Here is a 13,851-nt window from a genome sequence, read left to right as displayed (position 1 = left end):
TATTCAACTTCCACCATCTGCTGTGGCAGGATTCAAACGGGGGTCCCCAGAGAATTACCCTGGGTCTCTGAATTACTAGTCCAGCGACAATACCACTACGTCATCGCCTATTAATTCACACGTTACTCATATTAACCCTGAATGTTAAAGTATAAGATGGACAATGTAAATTGTTTTATCTTTCTGACCTCGTATAGTAAAGTTTATTTTTGTTTGTTCAAAACCTGTGGAATCTTGTGGCTTTATTCTCTTAGCAAGTATGTTGAATGTCAAACTTCTTCTGCTTTAAACAAAAAGTTATTGATCCCTAATCAAATCCTACCAATAACTTGGGGTCAGGTCAAGGATCATAACAATACGTTGTGACAAATACGGTTGAAGTAATTGTATGCCACAGCTTACACCTTCTGTGGTTGCTCAGTGAACGTTTAAATTGTAACTGAATGAGTAAGTTTATAACACAGTTTTGCTTTGTGCTATTGACTTGTTACAACTGTGAGTTTTATAAGATTACTTTGTCTTAGGACTGTACTTTATGGTTTATAAGATTATTATAGCTTGGGGTTGAAGCTTTAAACGTAGCATAAATGAAAGGTGATGCATTGGAGTCTGCCGGACAATAAGCCTGGGTGACTTAATTGTTAAAGATCAAAGGAAACTAAGATTATGTTACTGAGAGGAAGTGCAAGGTTTTGCACTTGGGGACAAAGCCAGCTCTTTCTAAGTCTATGATGAGTCTCCCAAAGTCCCAGAAAATATCAAGTTGTAAACAGTTGCTCTGTAAATTATTTCTTTACTTATAAGATGAAAGGAAATTGGGATCAAAGATGTGTAGTTAATATTGGAAAGGAAATATTATTTCTTCCTAATATTACAGTGGAATATTTTAAAGCAGGCTTGTGGGGGCTATGTCGTGTGCATATGTTTGTGTGTGTGTGTGACAAATTTAGTAAAATATGAAATATAAATTAGGATCAGGAGTAAGCCACTCGAGCCTGCTCTGCCATTCAATAAGATCATGGCTAATCTGAATGTAACCTTAACCCCACATTCCCGCCTATCCCGATAACCTTTCACCCCCTTGTCAATCAAGAATCCATCTAGCTCTGTCTTAAAGCTATTCAAAGACTCCGCTTCCACTGCCTTTTGAGGAAGAGAATTCCAAAGACTCACAAACTTCTGAGAGAAAAAAATTCTCCTAATCTCTGTCCTAAATGAGTGACCCCTTATTTTTAAAGAGTGTCCCCGAGTTCTAGATTTCCCCACAAGAGGAAACTTCTTCTCCACGTCCACCCTGTCAAGGACCCGCAGGATCTTAAAGATTTCAATTAAGTCACCTCATACTCTTCTAAATTCCATTGGATACAAGCCAAACCTGTCCAGCCTTTCCTCATAAGACAACCTGTCCATTCCTAGTATTAGTCTAATAAACCTTCTCTGAACGGGAGAAGCTTCTAATGCATTTTCATCTTTATTTAAATAAAGAGACCAGTACTGTACACAATACTCCAGATGTGGCCTCACCATTGCCTTGTACAATTGAAGCATAACCTCCTTACTTTTGTAATCAATTACCCTCACAATAAACAATAACATTCTATTAGCTTTCCTAATTTACCTGCTGTACCTGCATACTAACCTTTTGTGATTCATGCATTAGGACACCCAGATCCCTCTGAATCTCAGAGTTCTGCAATCTCTCACCATTTAGATAATAAGCTTCTTTTTTATTCTTCCTGTTAAATTGAACAATTTCACATTTGCTCACATTATACTCCATTTGCCAGATCTTTACCCACTCACTTAACCTATCCATTTAACTTTGTAGTTTCCTTACGTCCTCTTCATAATTTACTTTCCTAACTATCTTTGTGCCATCAGCAAATTTAGCAACCATTCCTTCATCCAAGTCAATTATATAAATTGTAAAAAGTTGAGGCCCCAGCACTGGCCCCTATGGCACACCACTTGTCACATCCTGCTAACCAGACAAAGACCCATTTATCTCAACTCTCTGCTTCTTGATAGCTAGCCAATACAATACAATCCATGCCAATACGTTACCCTCTATACCATAAGCTTTTATTCTCTGTAATAACCTTTGATGTGGCACTTTATCAAATGCCTTCTGCAACTCTATGTACAGTACATTTACTGGTTCCCTTTTATCCACAGCACATGTGACTCCTTCATAGAGCACCACTAAGTTGGTTAAACATGATTTCCCTTTCACAAAGCCATGCTGACTCTGCCTGATTGCTTTGAATTTCTCTAAGCGCCCTACTATAATATCTCTAATAACAGCTTCTAAATTTTCATTTAATTTAAAAGATAGTCAGACTGCAAGGTTTGAATCATCAAAGGGATTAAGTGTAAAAACAGACATTTTGAAATGGAAATGGAGGAGCCAAGTAAGATAGGTGAGAAGGTTAGAGCTAATATTTGCATTTGTTTGAATTTCAAAGGGACATGATACCTGGGTGTCCTCGGGCTGGCATGGACAAGATGGACTGAATGGCCTCCTTCTGTGCTGTAACTTTTCTATGGTTCTATGGTTCTATGTTTTACAACTTGCAAAATAATAAAGCAAAGTTATTTAGTTTATTTTTCCTGCAAGTTCTGGCCATTATGATAACATGAAAAATTTTTATATTCTGGGAAAACTAATTACCAAAGCAAGATTGAAACAATGGGATTTACAGATCAACAGGGATAAAATATATTTAAAGATGGAAAGCTGTATGGGGAGTGGCCATGTGAGATTGTGAAAGGTGAACTGTGTAAAACAGACCTATGAAAGACCAGCTTCTAGCCACCCAGAGACGTGTTTGCTTGTTCCAGAAAGCAAGGTTTTATTAGAAGACTTGAAATTATTTTGAGTGAGAGGGAGAGAAAAGCTGTGAAACACCTCCCTTATGGCAACGACGAGTGCTTGTGGTAATATCGCTGGATGTTTTATAGATTAAGATTCTATTTGGGCTATTGCCTGAAAGGGCTGTGTAGTTGGGATTCTAGTTAAGTAGAAATCTTTTGGGAACTGATATAAGACTAAGTTTAACTGTGTAACTGTAACCTTGTGTGCTTAAGTTTTCTTTTATTTTGTTAATAAATGTTTTAACTCTGACTTCAGTGCACATGCCTTCTCGTAATAAATACAAATTTCAAACCTGTTGTGATATCTTGGTCAAGATTCCCTTTGGGATTTGGTCAACCTGGCAAATACCACCTGCCATATCATGACAATATTTCTGCTTAGATAGAAGGCTAAGGTGCTTCCTGTTCCCATGGAGAAGAGGGTAAATAAAGGAAACCATTTTGAAATCAGGTAGCAGACTTCCCGATAAACCCAGAAATATCAGACAGAAGGTAGTTGCAGTTTTGTCCTGCGTGCTATGCAGCCAGCTGAGAAGGCGAGAACAAAGATAGAATTCACCAGGCCTGCCACTTAAGCAGAGAAAATGCTAACTTTGTCATTCACCATGCAGAACACGGGTGGGAGCTTGCACTCAAAGTCATGACTGAGTTCGTGAGGACTTAAAAAGAGGCCATAAAATTTGCCTTGCTTGGAGTTAGAGTAATAAATATACAGTATAACCTTGATAATAGAAGTCAGTTCTGCAATTAGAAGTTACCCAGCTGGGAAAGTAAAATGGAAGCAACCCACTGGAAGCAGGGAGCAACTGTGAACTGTGTGCTCTAAGAACTGTAACTCAATGGATAGTGTGATCAGTGATAGGTAACTAGGCACTATTTATTTCTGTAGTTTAAAGTGTAAGTTGCCTACGAGAGAAAATGTATCAATTGTATAAAATCAAAAGTATTTTTTTAGTCATTTGTTACAGTTTTTTTTAAAACATGAAATCTTGATATATCATCCTTTCAGCTCATAACTGGATGTTTGAATTTCTCTTTAAAAACTCTTGCTCTTTCTGGAGGTTGTAATTTCACTGCAAAGGCAGAATGTCGTAGAACCACATAGTGCAATATAAATAGAAACTGTAAAAGACATCCTGCATCAAATAAAAATTTCCCGAGAATGTCAACAACCTCCAAACACTACATACCTCTAAAAGATCACGGTTAGATTTCACTGTATTCTCAGACTTTAGCAAACATTTGGCAATGTCTGGCACCTCCAGTCCCATCTTCAACATACATTTAGTCTCTCGAAGAACTTCAACAATTCTGTGATCAAAGTTCGAATGGAATTCCCCAGTATCTGGATCACGTATCAAAAGTGTTGCATGCAGGACTGTATAAAGATTAAGTTTATCATAGTTAGATATACATGAAACTAAGTGCTGCAATAAAATATTTAATTTTCTACTCAGTTAAGGTTCATATGATAAAAGAAAATATTAATTCAAAATAGAAATTCTATAACATATTTAATCTCAGTACATTAAGGGCGGAATTTTCCATGCCAGCTGGCGTCAGGTGTGATTGATGGCGTGAGTGGACAATATTGGTTTTACGACGGCGGGAAACCAGTTCGCGATCATCCGCTCATCCTGCCGACAGCGGGCCGTGTTTCCTGCCATCCGACATTGGGAACCTTGTTGTTATACATCAGCATATCATTATCAGGCCAGCCCGCCGGAATTGTCCACCCTCACTGGATTGTCCGCCCAAATCAGCGGCAAAGCATGCAGACATATTTCACAACAGCACATAAGAGGCATGCACTTGGCTGTTGTGAAATATGTCGGCGTGCTTTGCCGCCAATTTGGGCAGACGATCCAGTGGGGGACCTCAGGCATCAGGGAGTCATGGTTAAGGGCAGCCTTGCTGTTGAGGTAACTGATGGCGGGGTGGGGGGGCGAGGACAGCCCTGACGTTGAATATAGTGCACAAGCATTCAGGATAGGAGGTGGGATGGGTGAGGGAAGTGGCCACGCAATAGGGAAACCTGTATGAAGTGACCATTCCTCTGCATCTGAGACAGTTCAGGTGCAGCCATATTGCAGTCGGGTTCCTAGCTTATCCGCCCATTCAAGCAACACAGAGGCATCAAATGCCAAGTGTTTCAGGGCTTCCCCTGCAACCCATCCACCCCCGGCACTGCAAATTCATGAGCATTTTAGAGGACAGCAGAAGAGTTGACGACTGCACACATTGTACAATCTCCTCGCTAAAGCTGGTCTTGGAGCTGTCACTACTGGAGCTGCTCACGTCCCCTTGCAAGGTTTGATCCAGTCTCCCCCATGGTTCAAGGTAATAAGGTAGCCATGCAGCACACCAATCTCTGGCAATCCAAGTGGTGGCCAACACTATCCAGGAAGCATTAAGGGGCCATCACATTTAACCAGGACAGATTCTTAGTACACCCATGCTAAACACATGTCTCTGTCTTTCTTCCTGCAGGAGGAGTCCATCAGGATCATGGAGCCTGGTGAACTAGCTGTATCCCTGATGGCTTACAGCGTGTGAAGACGATGGAGGAGAGAGCGACTGAGGCTTATGGCTGTGCAGATGCAGGAGCGGCAACCCCAGGAAGAAAGGTGGCTGGGGCTTCCGCACATGCCGCCCAAGGGCCACAGCGGGCCAGCGCAGGCCGGTGCCTAGTGACGCCCAGAGTCTCTAGACACCGCCTTTCATTCCTGCAGATGACTGAGAACCAGTGTTGCCAAAGACTGCAAATGTCCAGGGAACTAGTCAGTCACACCTACTGGTTACTGCAGGATTTTGTGCCATGGTACATGGAGGACATCCACTGCCAGTGGCAGGGATTGTGACTGCAGCACTCAATTTCCATGCCAGCGGCTCCTTTCAGGGCTCCGCAGGTGACCTCTGTGGGATCTCACAAGCCTCCAAAAACAAATGCATCCATGAGATCATGGATGCCATCTTTGTGAAGGCAGGCAACACTTTGCATTTCGCCCAGGACCAGGATGGCCAGGATGTAAGAGTGATTGTATTCACCCAGATCTCAAGTTTCCCACATGTGCACGGTGCAATTGACTGCTCTCATGTGGCGCTCAGATCTCCATCACAACACACGCTGGACTACATCAATGGCAGGGGCTCCATCTGCTGATTGTGCAGCTGGTGTGCGACCACCAGAAACTCATCCTGCAGGTGTGCGCATGGTTTTCAGGGAGTGTGGACGACGCCTACATTCTGAGTCGGTCACAGATCCCTGGAGTCTTCCAGGGTCCACAGAAGCTGGAGGGATCGCCTGTCGGGGACAAGGGCTACCTGCAGAGGCCATGGCTGATGACATCCATGTGGCGGCATCAGGGTGCAGCAGAGAGACAGTATAATGAGGCTCATGCTGCAGCTCGTAACTTGGTGGAGCAGACCAAGGTGAGATACCAGTGCCTAGACCAGTCTGGTGGAGCCCTGCAACATAGTCCACAGAGGGTGTCATGCATTGTCGTCGTCTGCTGCTCCCTTAACAACCTGGTGCTCCAACAGGGAGACAAGCTGACTGAGCAGGTGATGGAGGAGCTGCAAGTCTCCTCCAATAAGGAGGACGCTGATCGGGATGAGGGTGAGGAGATCCTTAGAGGCAACAATAATGGGGATGAGGCCCTCGCACTGGCTCGATAAGGCACGGGTGCCCAGGAGGCCCTCATAGCTGCTAGATTTGTGGGGGATGATGGCAACATGCAGTGAGCTGATCCCCATAGATCCTCACATCGCATCTGTGAATGTTTGACTTCAGTCTGGCTTATGGCAGCGCAAATACCCTACTCCTGTCATGGAGATGCAGTGGAGGCCCTAATTGCCGCTTGATTGCAGGAGGATGATGACAAAATGCAGTGAGGACACTCCATAAAATATTCACATAGCCTCTGAGAATGTCTGACTCCTGTCTGGCCAAGGGCAGACTGCTTGCGCTCTGTGATTAGCGCCATATCATACAGACGCAGCCATGAAACTTTAGAAGCAGTTGATGCTTTGTCCACTTTCAGCACCTGAGCCCTTCAGGAGCAGAGTATCAGTGGTCACAGATGCTGAAGAGATGGGGACCAGCCCCTCTTTAAAGGTGCTGAGAACACACTGACAGAATGACAGAACTCTTTGGCACCTGCCCTCTACATTCTGGCAGCAATGAGAAGCACCGCTCAGGTGTAGGTATCAATAATGTTTCCAGGGGGTGCGAGGCCAGACCATCACTTTGGTCTGAAGGCTGCACAGAGCACAGAGAAGAGGCCCTGGACTGAGTCACCTGCCTTTATCTTGTGCAGACAGGTCTGAGTGACTTGTCTGAGTGACAAGAACACTGCTTATCAAAACAAGGAGCCATAGGCAGGGAGACATTCTGAGGAGTTTATTGGCAGTAGTGAACAGTATGTACAAGTGATTAACAACCATGCCCAGGTTGTGCAACTAATTCTCCTTAATTTTCCTAACCCTGCCGTAGTCTAGGTGCCCCCCAAAATCCAGAGCGGAGGTTGAGTCTGTGTTGACCTTGGCGGGCGTCCTCTGGAGGGCCGAGACTTGGAGGGCCCCATCCTACTTTCAGCATCCTGCTGTGTGGCAGTGGCACTCTTCTCAGCCTGCTGGAGCTGCTCAGGTCACACGAAGAGAGGACTCAGATGGGCCTGACACCCTTGGAGTCACTTGGATGGTTGGGCCTGGAATGTGTGCCTGCTGATCCTCCTCCCTAAGGGTGCCTGGAGGCCCCAGGCTGATTCCTTAAGGAGCAGGGGTAGCTGGAATGTGCTATAGCGTGTGTGCTGATGGAGGCTAACTATGGCATCAGTGATGGAGTTGAGCCCGTGCAGCAGTGCAGGAGCGAAGTCCTGGACTAAGGTCCCCATGGCAGCCACCATCCTACCTACTTAGTGCATTGGCATGCCAGCGCCATCACCTCAGCCTGAAGGCAGGTGGACTCCTCCATCGTGCCTTGCAATCTGAAGAGTGCAGCAAACATCCCTTCCTGGTGTCCCCAAGCTTGCCTTTGCAGCTCTAGCAATTGTGACATGACCAAGTCCAGAGGCTTGTCATCTGACTCGGACTCAGCAACATCCTGGCCTCCAGCAGTCCTCCGAGTGCCGGACACCTGGATAGTCCCTGCTGCCGCCTGAAGTGGATCAAGCATGGACAAAAGAGCTGAATTCCCTAGGTGAGGTGAGAGTGACTGCCCTTGACATCAAGGCAGCATTTGACCGAGTGTGGCATCAAGGAGCAAAACTGGAGTCAATGGGAATCAGGGGGAAAACTCTCCACTGGTTAGAGTCATACCTAGCACAAAGGAAGGTGGTTGTAGTTGTTGGAGGTCAGTCATCCAAGCTCTAGGACATCACTGTAGGAGTTCCACAGGGTAGTGTCCCAGGCCCAGCCATCTTCAGCTGCTTCATCAATGACCTTCCTTCCATCATAAGGTCAGAGTAGGAATGTTTGTTGATGATTGCACAATGTTCAGCACCATTCGCGACTCCTCAGGTGCTGAAGCAGTCCATATCCAAATGCAGCAAGACCTGGACAATATTCAGGCTTGGGTTGGCAAGTGGCAAGTAACATTCGCACCAAACAAGTGTCAGGCAATGACCATCTCCAACAAGTGAGAATCCAGCCATTGCCCCTTGATGTTCAATGGCATTACCATCACTGAGTCCCCCACTATCAACATCCTGGGGGTTACCATTAACCAGAAACTGAACTGGACCAGCCATATAAATATTGTGGCTACAAGAGCAGGTCAGAGGCTAGGAATCATGTGATGAGTAACTCACATCCTGACTCCCCAAAGCCTGTCCACCATCTACAAGGCACAAGTCAGGAGTGTGATGGAATACTCCCCACTTGCCTGAATGAGTGCAGCTCCTACCACACTGAAGAAGCTGGACACCTTCCAGGACAAAGCAGTCCACTTTATTGGCACCACATCCACAAACATTCACTCCCTCCTCCACCGACGCACAGTAGGAACAGTGCCTACCATCTACCAAGTGAGGGTCCAGCAGCGCAACATCCATCAGACAACCATGCACTGCAGGAATTCACCAAGGCTCCTTAGACAGCACCTTCCAAACCCACGACCACTACCACATAAAAGGACAAGGGCAGCAGATAGATGGGAACACCACCACCTGGAAGTTCCCCTCCAAGTCACCCACCATGGAAATATATCCTTTACTGTCGCTGGGTCAAAATCCTGGAACTCCCTTCCTAACAGCACTGTGGTTGTACCTGCACCACATGGACTGCAGCAGTTCAAGAAGGCAGCTCACCACCACCTTCTCAAGGGTCACAAGGGATGTGCAATAAATGCTGGCCCAGCCAGCAAAGCCCACATCCCGTGAACGAATTAAAAAAAAACATTGTGATGTGCTCACCAGATTGTGATCCCGGGGCTATCTAAAGCTAGGTCCCACCAAGGTGTGTGTCACTGCGCTGGTGGAGGGTATGGGTCGGTGCTGTGATGGGACTTCAGGGAGGGTGCCTCCAGATTGCTCTTCAGAGGTTTCTTCAGGGCTTGACTGGAGGCCCTGGGTCATGGACTCTGTTAGCTGTTTGGCAGATGTGCCTGAAAAAACAAGGAGAAATAATTAGTGCATGGCAGTGGCCTATGAAGCAGGACACATCACTCATACCATGGTTGTCTGATGGATGTTGCACTGCTGGACCCTCACTTGGTAGAGCATCGCCGACTGCACCGTCAGCACAGGACCAAACCAGATTCTCACTGGCCAGCTGGATGGCTCTGTTTTCAGGGTCCGTGAGGACTTTGATTTTGGGCATTCCACCACCGGTCTGTGACCTCTCCTTCTTTTTGTGTGGCAGCTTGTCTTGCATTAATAGACATTTAGAAAGCGTAAGCAGGATGCTTGCCAGGCTAGATGATTAGAATGCCTGGCCTTGTGGATGGTAAGTAGTCCCATGGATGGGATGAGAACAATGAAGGTATGTGTGAGATAGTGAATTGTGATATCCCTTGAACTGGCAGTGAGTGAGGGCCCTGTGGATGTGTGATGGGTTTGTGAGTGTGTGTGTTGAGAGTGATGAGAAGAGTGATTTACTCTGATGGAACGGAGATCATTCATCCTCTTGCGGCACTGGGTGGCTGTCCTCTTTTGAAGGGCATTGGTGCTGGCCATCACTGCCACTGCATCCCAAGCTGGGTTAGTGCGATTGCTTCCCATCCAATGGCCAGTGCGGGGGTAGAGGGCATCCCGGGGGTCTGCATGGCATCCAAAAGGCTCTCAAGGGATGTGCAGCTGAACCTGGGGGCTGCAGGCTTCTTCAGTTGATGGCCATGTCTTCCATGCAGCAGTGATGGTCTGGACACACTGAGATGTGTGCTTGCAGCTGGATTTTGAATATGGCAGCCGGCGTGATGCAATGGTGGGGTGATGGCAGACGGACAAATGAAAGCCCGCCCACCATGGAAACGGCATGTTTCCCAGGAGTGCAAAAAATAGTGTGGCGGGCGTGGGACGATAAGGTGTGAAAATCCGCCATCTTGGCTAGCCTGCTACCACACTTAGTGCAAATCTGGGCCGACTCCGCCCTAAGTCTCCAATAGCATGTCTCCAAATCAGGCTAGTTAGATTTCAGCAAAGCCTCAGTTTTCTGGAAGCACTTAACTGAAACTTGCATCTCTATCTTTAACATTCATTTGGGCTCCTGAATAACCTTTACTAAAAGAGCCAGTTTTGTTAAATACTGTAAGAATCTCAAATATACCTCCGTAATGTATATAGTTTTCACTCTGTTGGACTTCCTGGAGAGTTGCATGCTGGAAATCTGGGGGAGTTAAGAGTTAACAGTCTGACCTCTTTGGAACAGACTTTCCAAGTAAAACATGTAGTCCTAGAGTATTGTGAAAGGAAAGCATGACTTGTCTTCTTCTTTTAGCAGAGGATTATATACAAGAAATGATTATGCAAGGAAATGAGTGACAAGAATAGCATTAACTATGGATGGTTAAAGTATAATTTTGGTGGTTAGCATTATAAATACAGTTAGAGGGATTCATAAACTTTAGAATTGCATATAAAGATAACAGGTAATAAAGCCCTTTCTTCAGAGCGTTTGAGAACAGTTCCATCAGGAATTTTTTTTAAAAATAGCTTTGGAGAAAACAACTATAATGTTTACATGAAGAGAGTATTTTTAGGGGATTCAGAAACAGATACAATGGGTTGGATTCTCGCCATCGAGGTGGGAAGCTTAAGTTGTGAAATTTCCTAACTCAGCAGACTCTTCTATTTATAAATGCCTCCCTATACACAATTTTTTGCTCTGGGTAGGCACGAAAAGGATTGAGTCAACCCATTGACTGTGGAAGTTTGGGGTGATGGCATAGTGGTATTTTCGCTGGACTAGTGATCCAGAGACCCAGGGTAATGCTCTGGGGGCCCAGGTTTGAATCCCACCATGGCAGATGGTGGAATTTGAATTCAAGAAAAATCTGGAACTAAAAATCTAACGATGATCATGAAACCATTGTCAATTGTTGTAAAAAACCCGCCTGGTTACTAAGGAAATCTAGGCCTACATGTGACTCCAGATCCACAGCAATGTGGTTGACTCTTAATGCCCTCTGCAAGGGCCTAGAAAGCCATTCACTTGTACTAAACTGCTAGAAAGCCTCAAAAAAGGAATGAAACCAGATGGATAACCCGACATCAACCTAGGCACTGGAAACAACAAAATCAGCCCTGTCGATCTTACAAAGTTCTCTTTACTAACATTGGGGGCGAGGGCTGAAATTGGGAAAGCTGTCTCACAGACTAGTCAAGCAACAGCCTGACATAATCTTCCTCATACCTTACAGAAAATGTCCCCAGAAACCACGATCACCATCCTTGGGTATGTACCACCAGTAGGACAGACCCAGCAGAGGTGGTGGCACAGTGGTATACAGTCAAGAGGGAGTCAGTGAGGGAAACAAGAAGAGGAGAAAACATACCTGACTTCATCCTCAGCAACCTGCCAGCCGCAGATACATTTGTCCATGACAGTATCGGTAGGAGTGACCACCGCACAATCGTTGTGGAGACGAAGTCCCACTTTCACGTTGAAGATACCCTCCATCATGTTATATAGCACAAACATTGTGCAAAATGGGATAGATTTCGAACAGATCTAGCAACTCAAGACTTGGCATCCATGAGGCACGGTGGGCCATCAGTAGCAGCAGAACAGTGCTTGAACACAATCTGCAATCTCATGGTCTGGCATATCCCCCACTCTACCATTACCATCAAGCCAGGGCTCAACACTGCTTCTAAAAAGAGTGCAGGAGGGCATGCCAGGAGCAGCACCTGTCATACCTAAAAATGAGGTGTCAACCTGGTGAAACCATAACGCAGGACTACTTGCGTGCCAAACAGCGTAAGCAGCAAGTAATAGATAGAGCTCAGTGATCCTACAACCAACGGATAAAATCAAAGCTCTGAAGTCCTGTCACATCCAGTTGTCAATGGTGGTGGACTGGAGGAGGAGGAGGGTCCACAAATATCTCCATTCTCAACGATGGGGGAGCCCAGTACATCAGTGCAAAAGATAAGGCTGAAGTATTTGCTACAATCTTTAGCCAGAAGTGTCGAATGGATGATCCACCTTGGCCTGCTCCGAAGGTCCCCAGCATCACAGATGCCAGTCTTCAGCCAGTTCGGCTCACTCAATGTGATATCAAGAAATTACTGAAGGCACTGGATACTGCAAAGGCTATGGGCCCTGACAATATTCCAGCAATAGTACTGAAGACTTGTGCTTCAGAGCTCGCCACGACCCTAGCCAAGCTATTCCAGTACAGCTACAACACTGGCATCTACCCAGCAACATGGAAAATTGCCCAGGTATGACCTGTGCACAAAAAGCAGGACAAATCCAACCCGGCCAATTACCACCCCATCAGTCTACTCTCGATCACCAGTAAAGTAATGGAAGGGGTCATCAACAGTGCTATCAAGTGGCAGTTGCTTAGCAATAACCTGCTCTCTGATGCTCAGTTTGGGTTCCGACAGCTCCTGACGTCATTACAACCTTGGTTCAAACGCAGACAGAAGAGCTGAACTCCGGAGGTGAGGTGAAAGTTACTGCCCTTGACATGAAGGCAGCATTTGACTGGGTGTGGCATCAAGGGGCCAGACCAAAACTACGCTTAATGGGATAAAAGCAAAAAACTGCGAATGCTGGAAATCCAAAACAAAAACAAAAATACCTGGAAAAACTCAGCAGGTCTGACAGCATCTGCGGAGAGGAACACAGTTAACGTTTCGAGTCCATATGACTTCAACAAAACTAAGGAAAAATAGAAAGGAGGTGAAATATAAGCTGGTTTAAGGGGGAGTGGGACAGGTAGACCTGGATAGAGGGCCAGTGATAGGTAGAGATAACCAAAAGATGTCATAGACAAAAGGACAAAAAGGTGTTGAAGGTGGTGATATTATCTAAGGAATGTGATTAAGGGTGACATTAAGGATAGAAAGCAGGGTGAGCAAGGTACCTAGTGGGGGTGGGGTGAAGGGAAGGGATCAAAATAGGCTAAAAGGTAGAGAAAAAACAATGGATGGAAATACATTTAAAAATAATGGAAATAGGTGGGAAAAGAAAAATCTATATAAATTATGGGAAGAAAGGGGGATCGGAAAGGGGGTGGGGAAGGAGGAGAGAGTTCATGATCTAAAATTGTTGAACTCAATATTCAGACCAGAAGGTTATAAAGTGCCTAGTTGGAAGATGAGGTGCTGTTCCTTGAGTTTGCGTTGAGCTTTACTGGAACAATGCAGCAGGCCAAGGACGGACATGTGGGCATAAGAGCAGGGTGGAGTGTTGAAATGGCAAGCGACAGGGAGGTATGGGTCATGCTTGCGGACAGACCGATGGTGTTCCACAAAACGGTCACCCAGTCTGCGTTTGGTCTCTCCAATATAGAGGAAATCGCATTGG

At 45.6% G+C, this 13,851-nt stretch overlaps 1 protein-coding gene across 1 annotated transcript in view; it reads right to left on the bottom strand.

Annotated features, from left to right (window-relative positions):
* LOC121278118 (dynein heavy chain 8, axonemal-like) overlaps positions 1 to 13,851 on the bottom strand; it is a 2,067,071-nt gene that overhangs the window by 1,542,963 nt on the left and 510,257 nt on the right. Inside the window, 1 exon segment of the mRNA XM_041188205.1 lies at positions 4,065 to 4,252. Within this exon segment, the coding sequence (XP_041044139.1) occupies positions 4,065 to 4,252 (188 nt within the window).

Source organism: Carcharodon carcharias, chromosome 5, assembly GCF_017639515.1.
Source record: "Carcharodon carcharias isolate sCarCar2 chromosome 5, sCarCar2.pri, whole genome shotgun sequence".
Taxonomy (NCBI): Eukaryota; Metazoa; Chordata; class Chondrichthyes; order Lamniformes; family Lamnidae; genus Carcharodon; species Carcharodon carcharias.
Note: the sequence above shows the minus strand (reverse complement) of the source record. Positions and strands in the feature narration are given on the sequence as shown.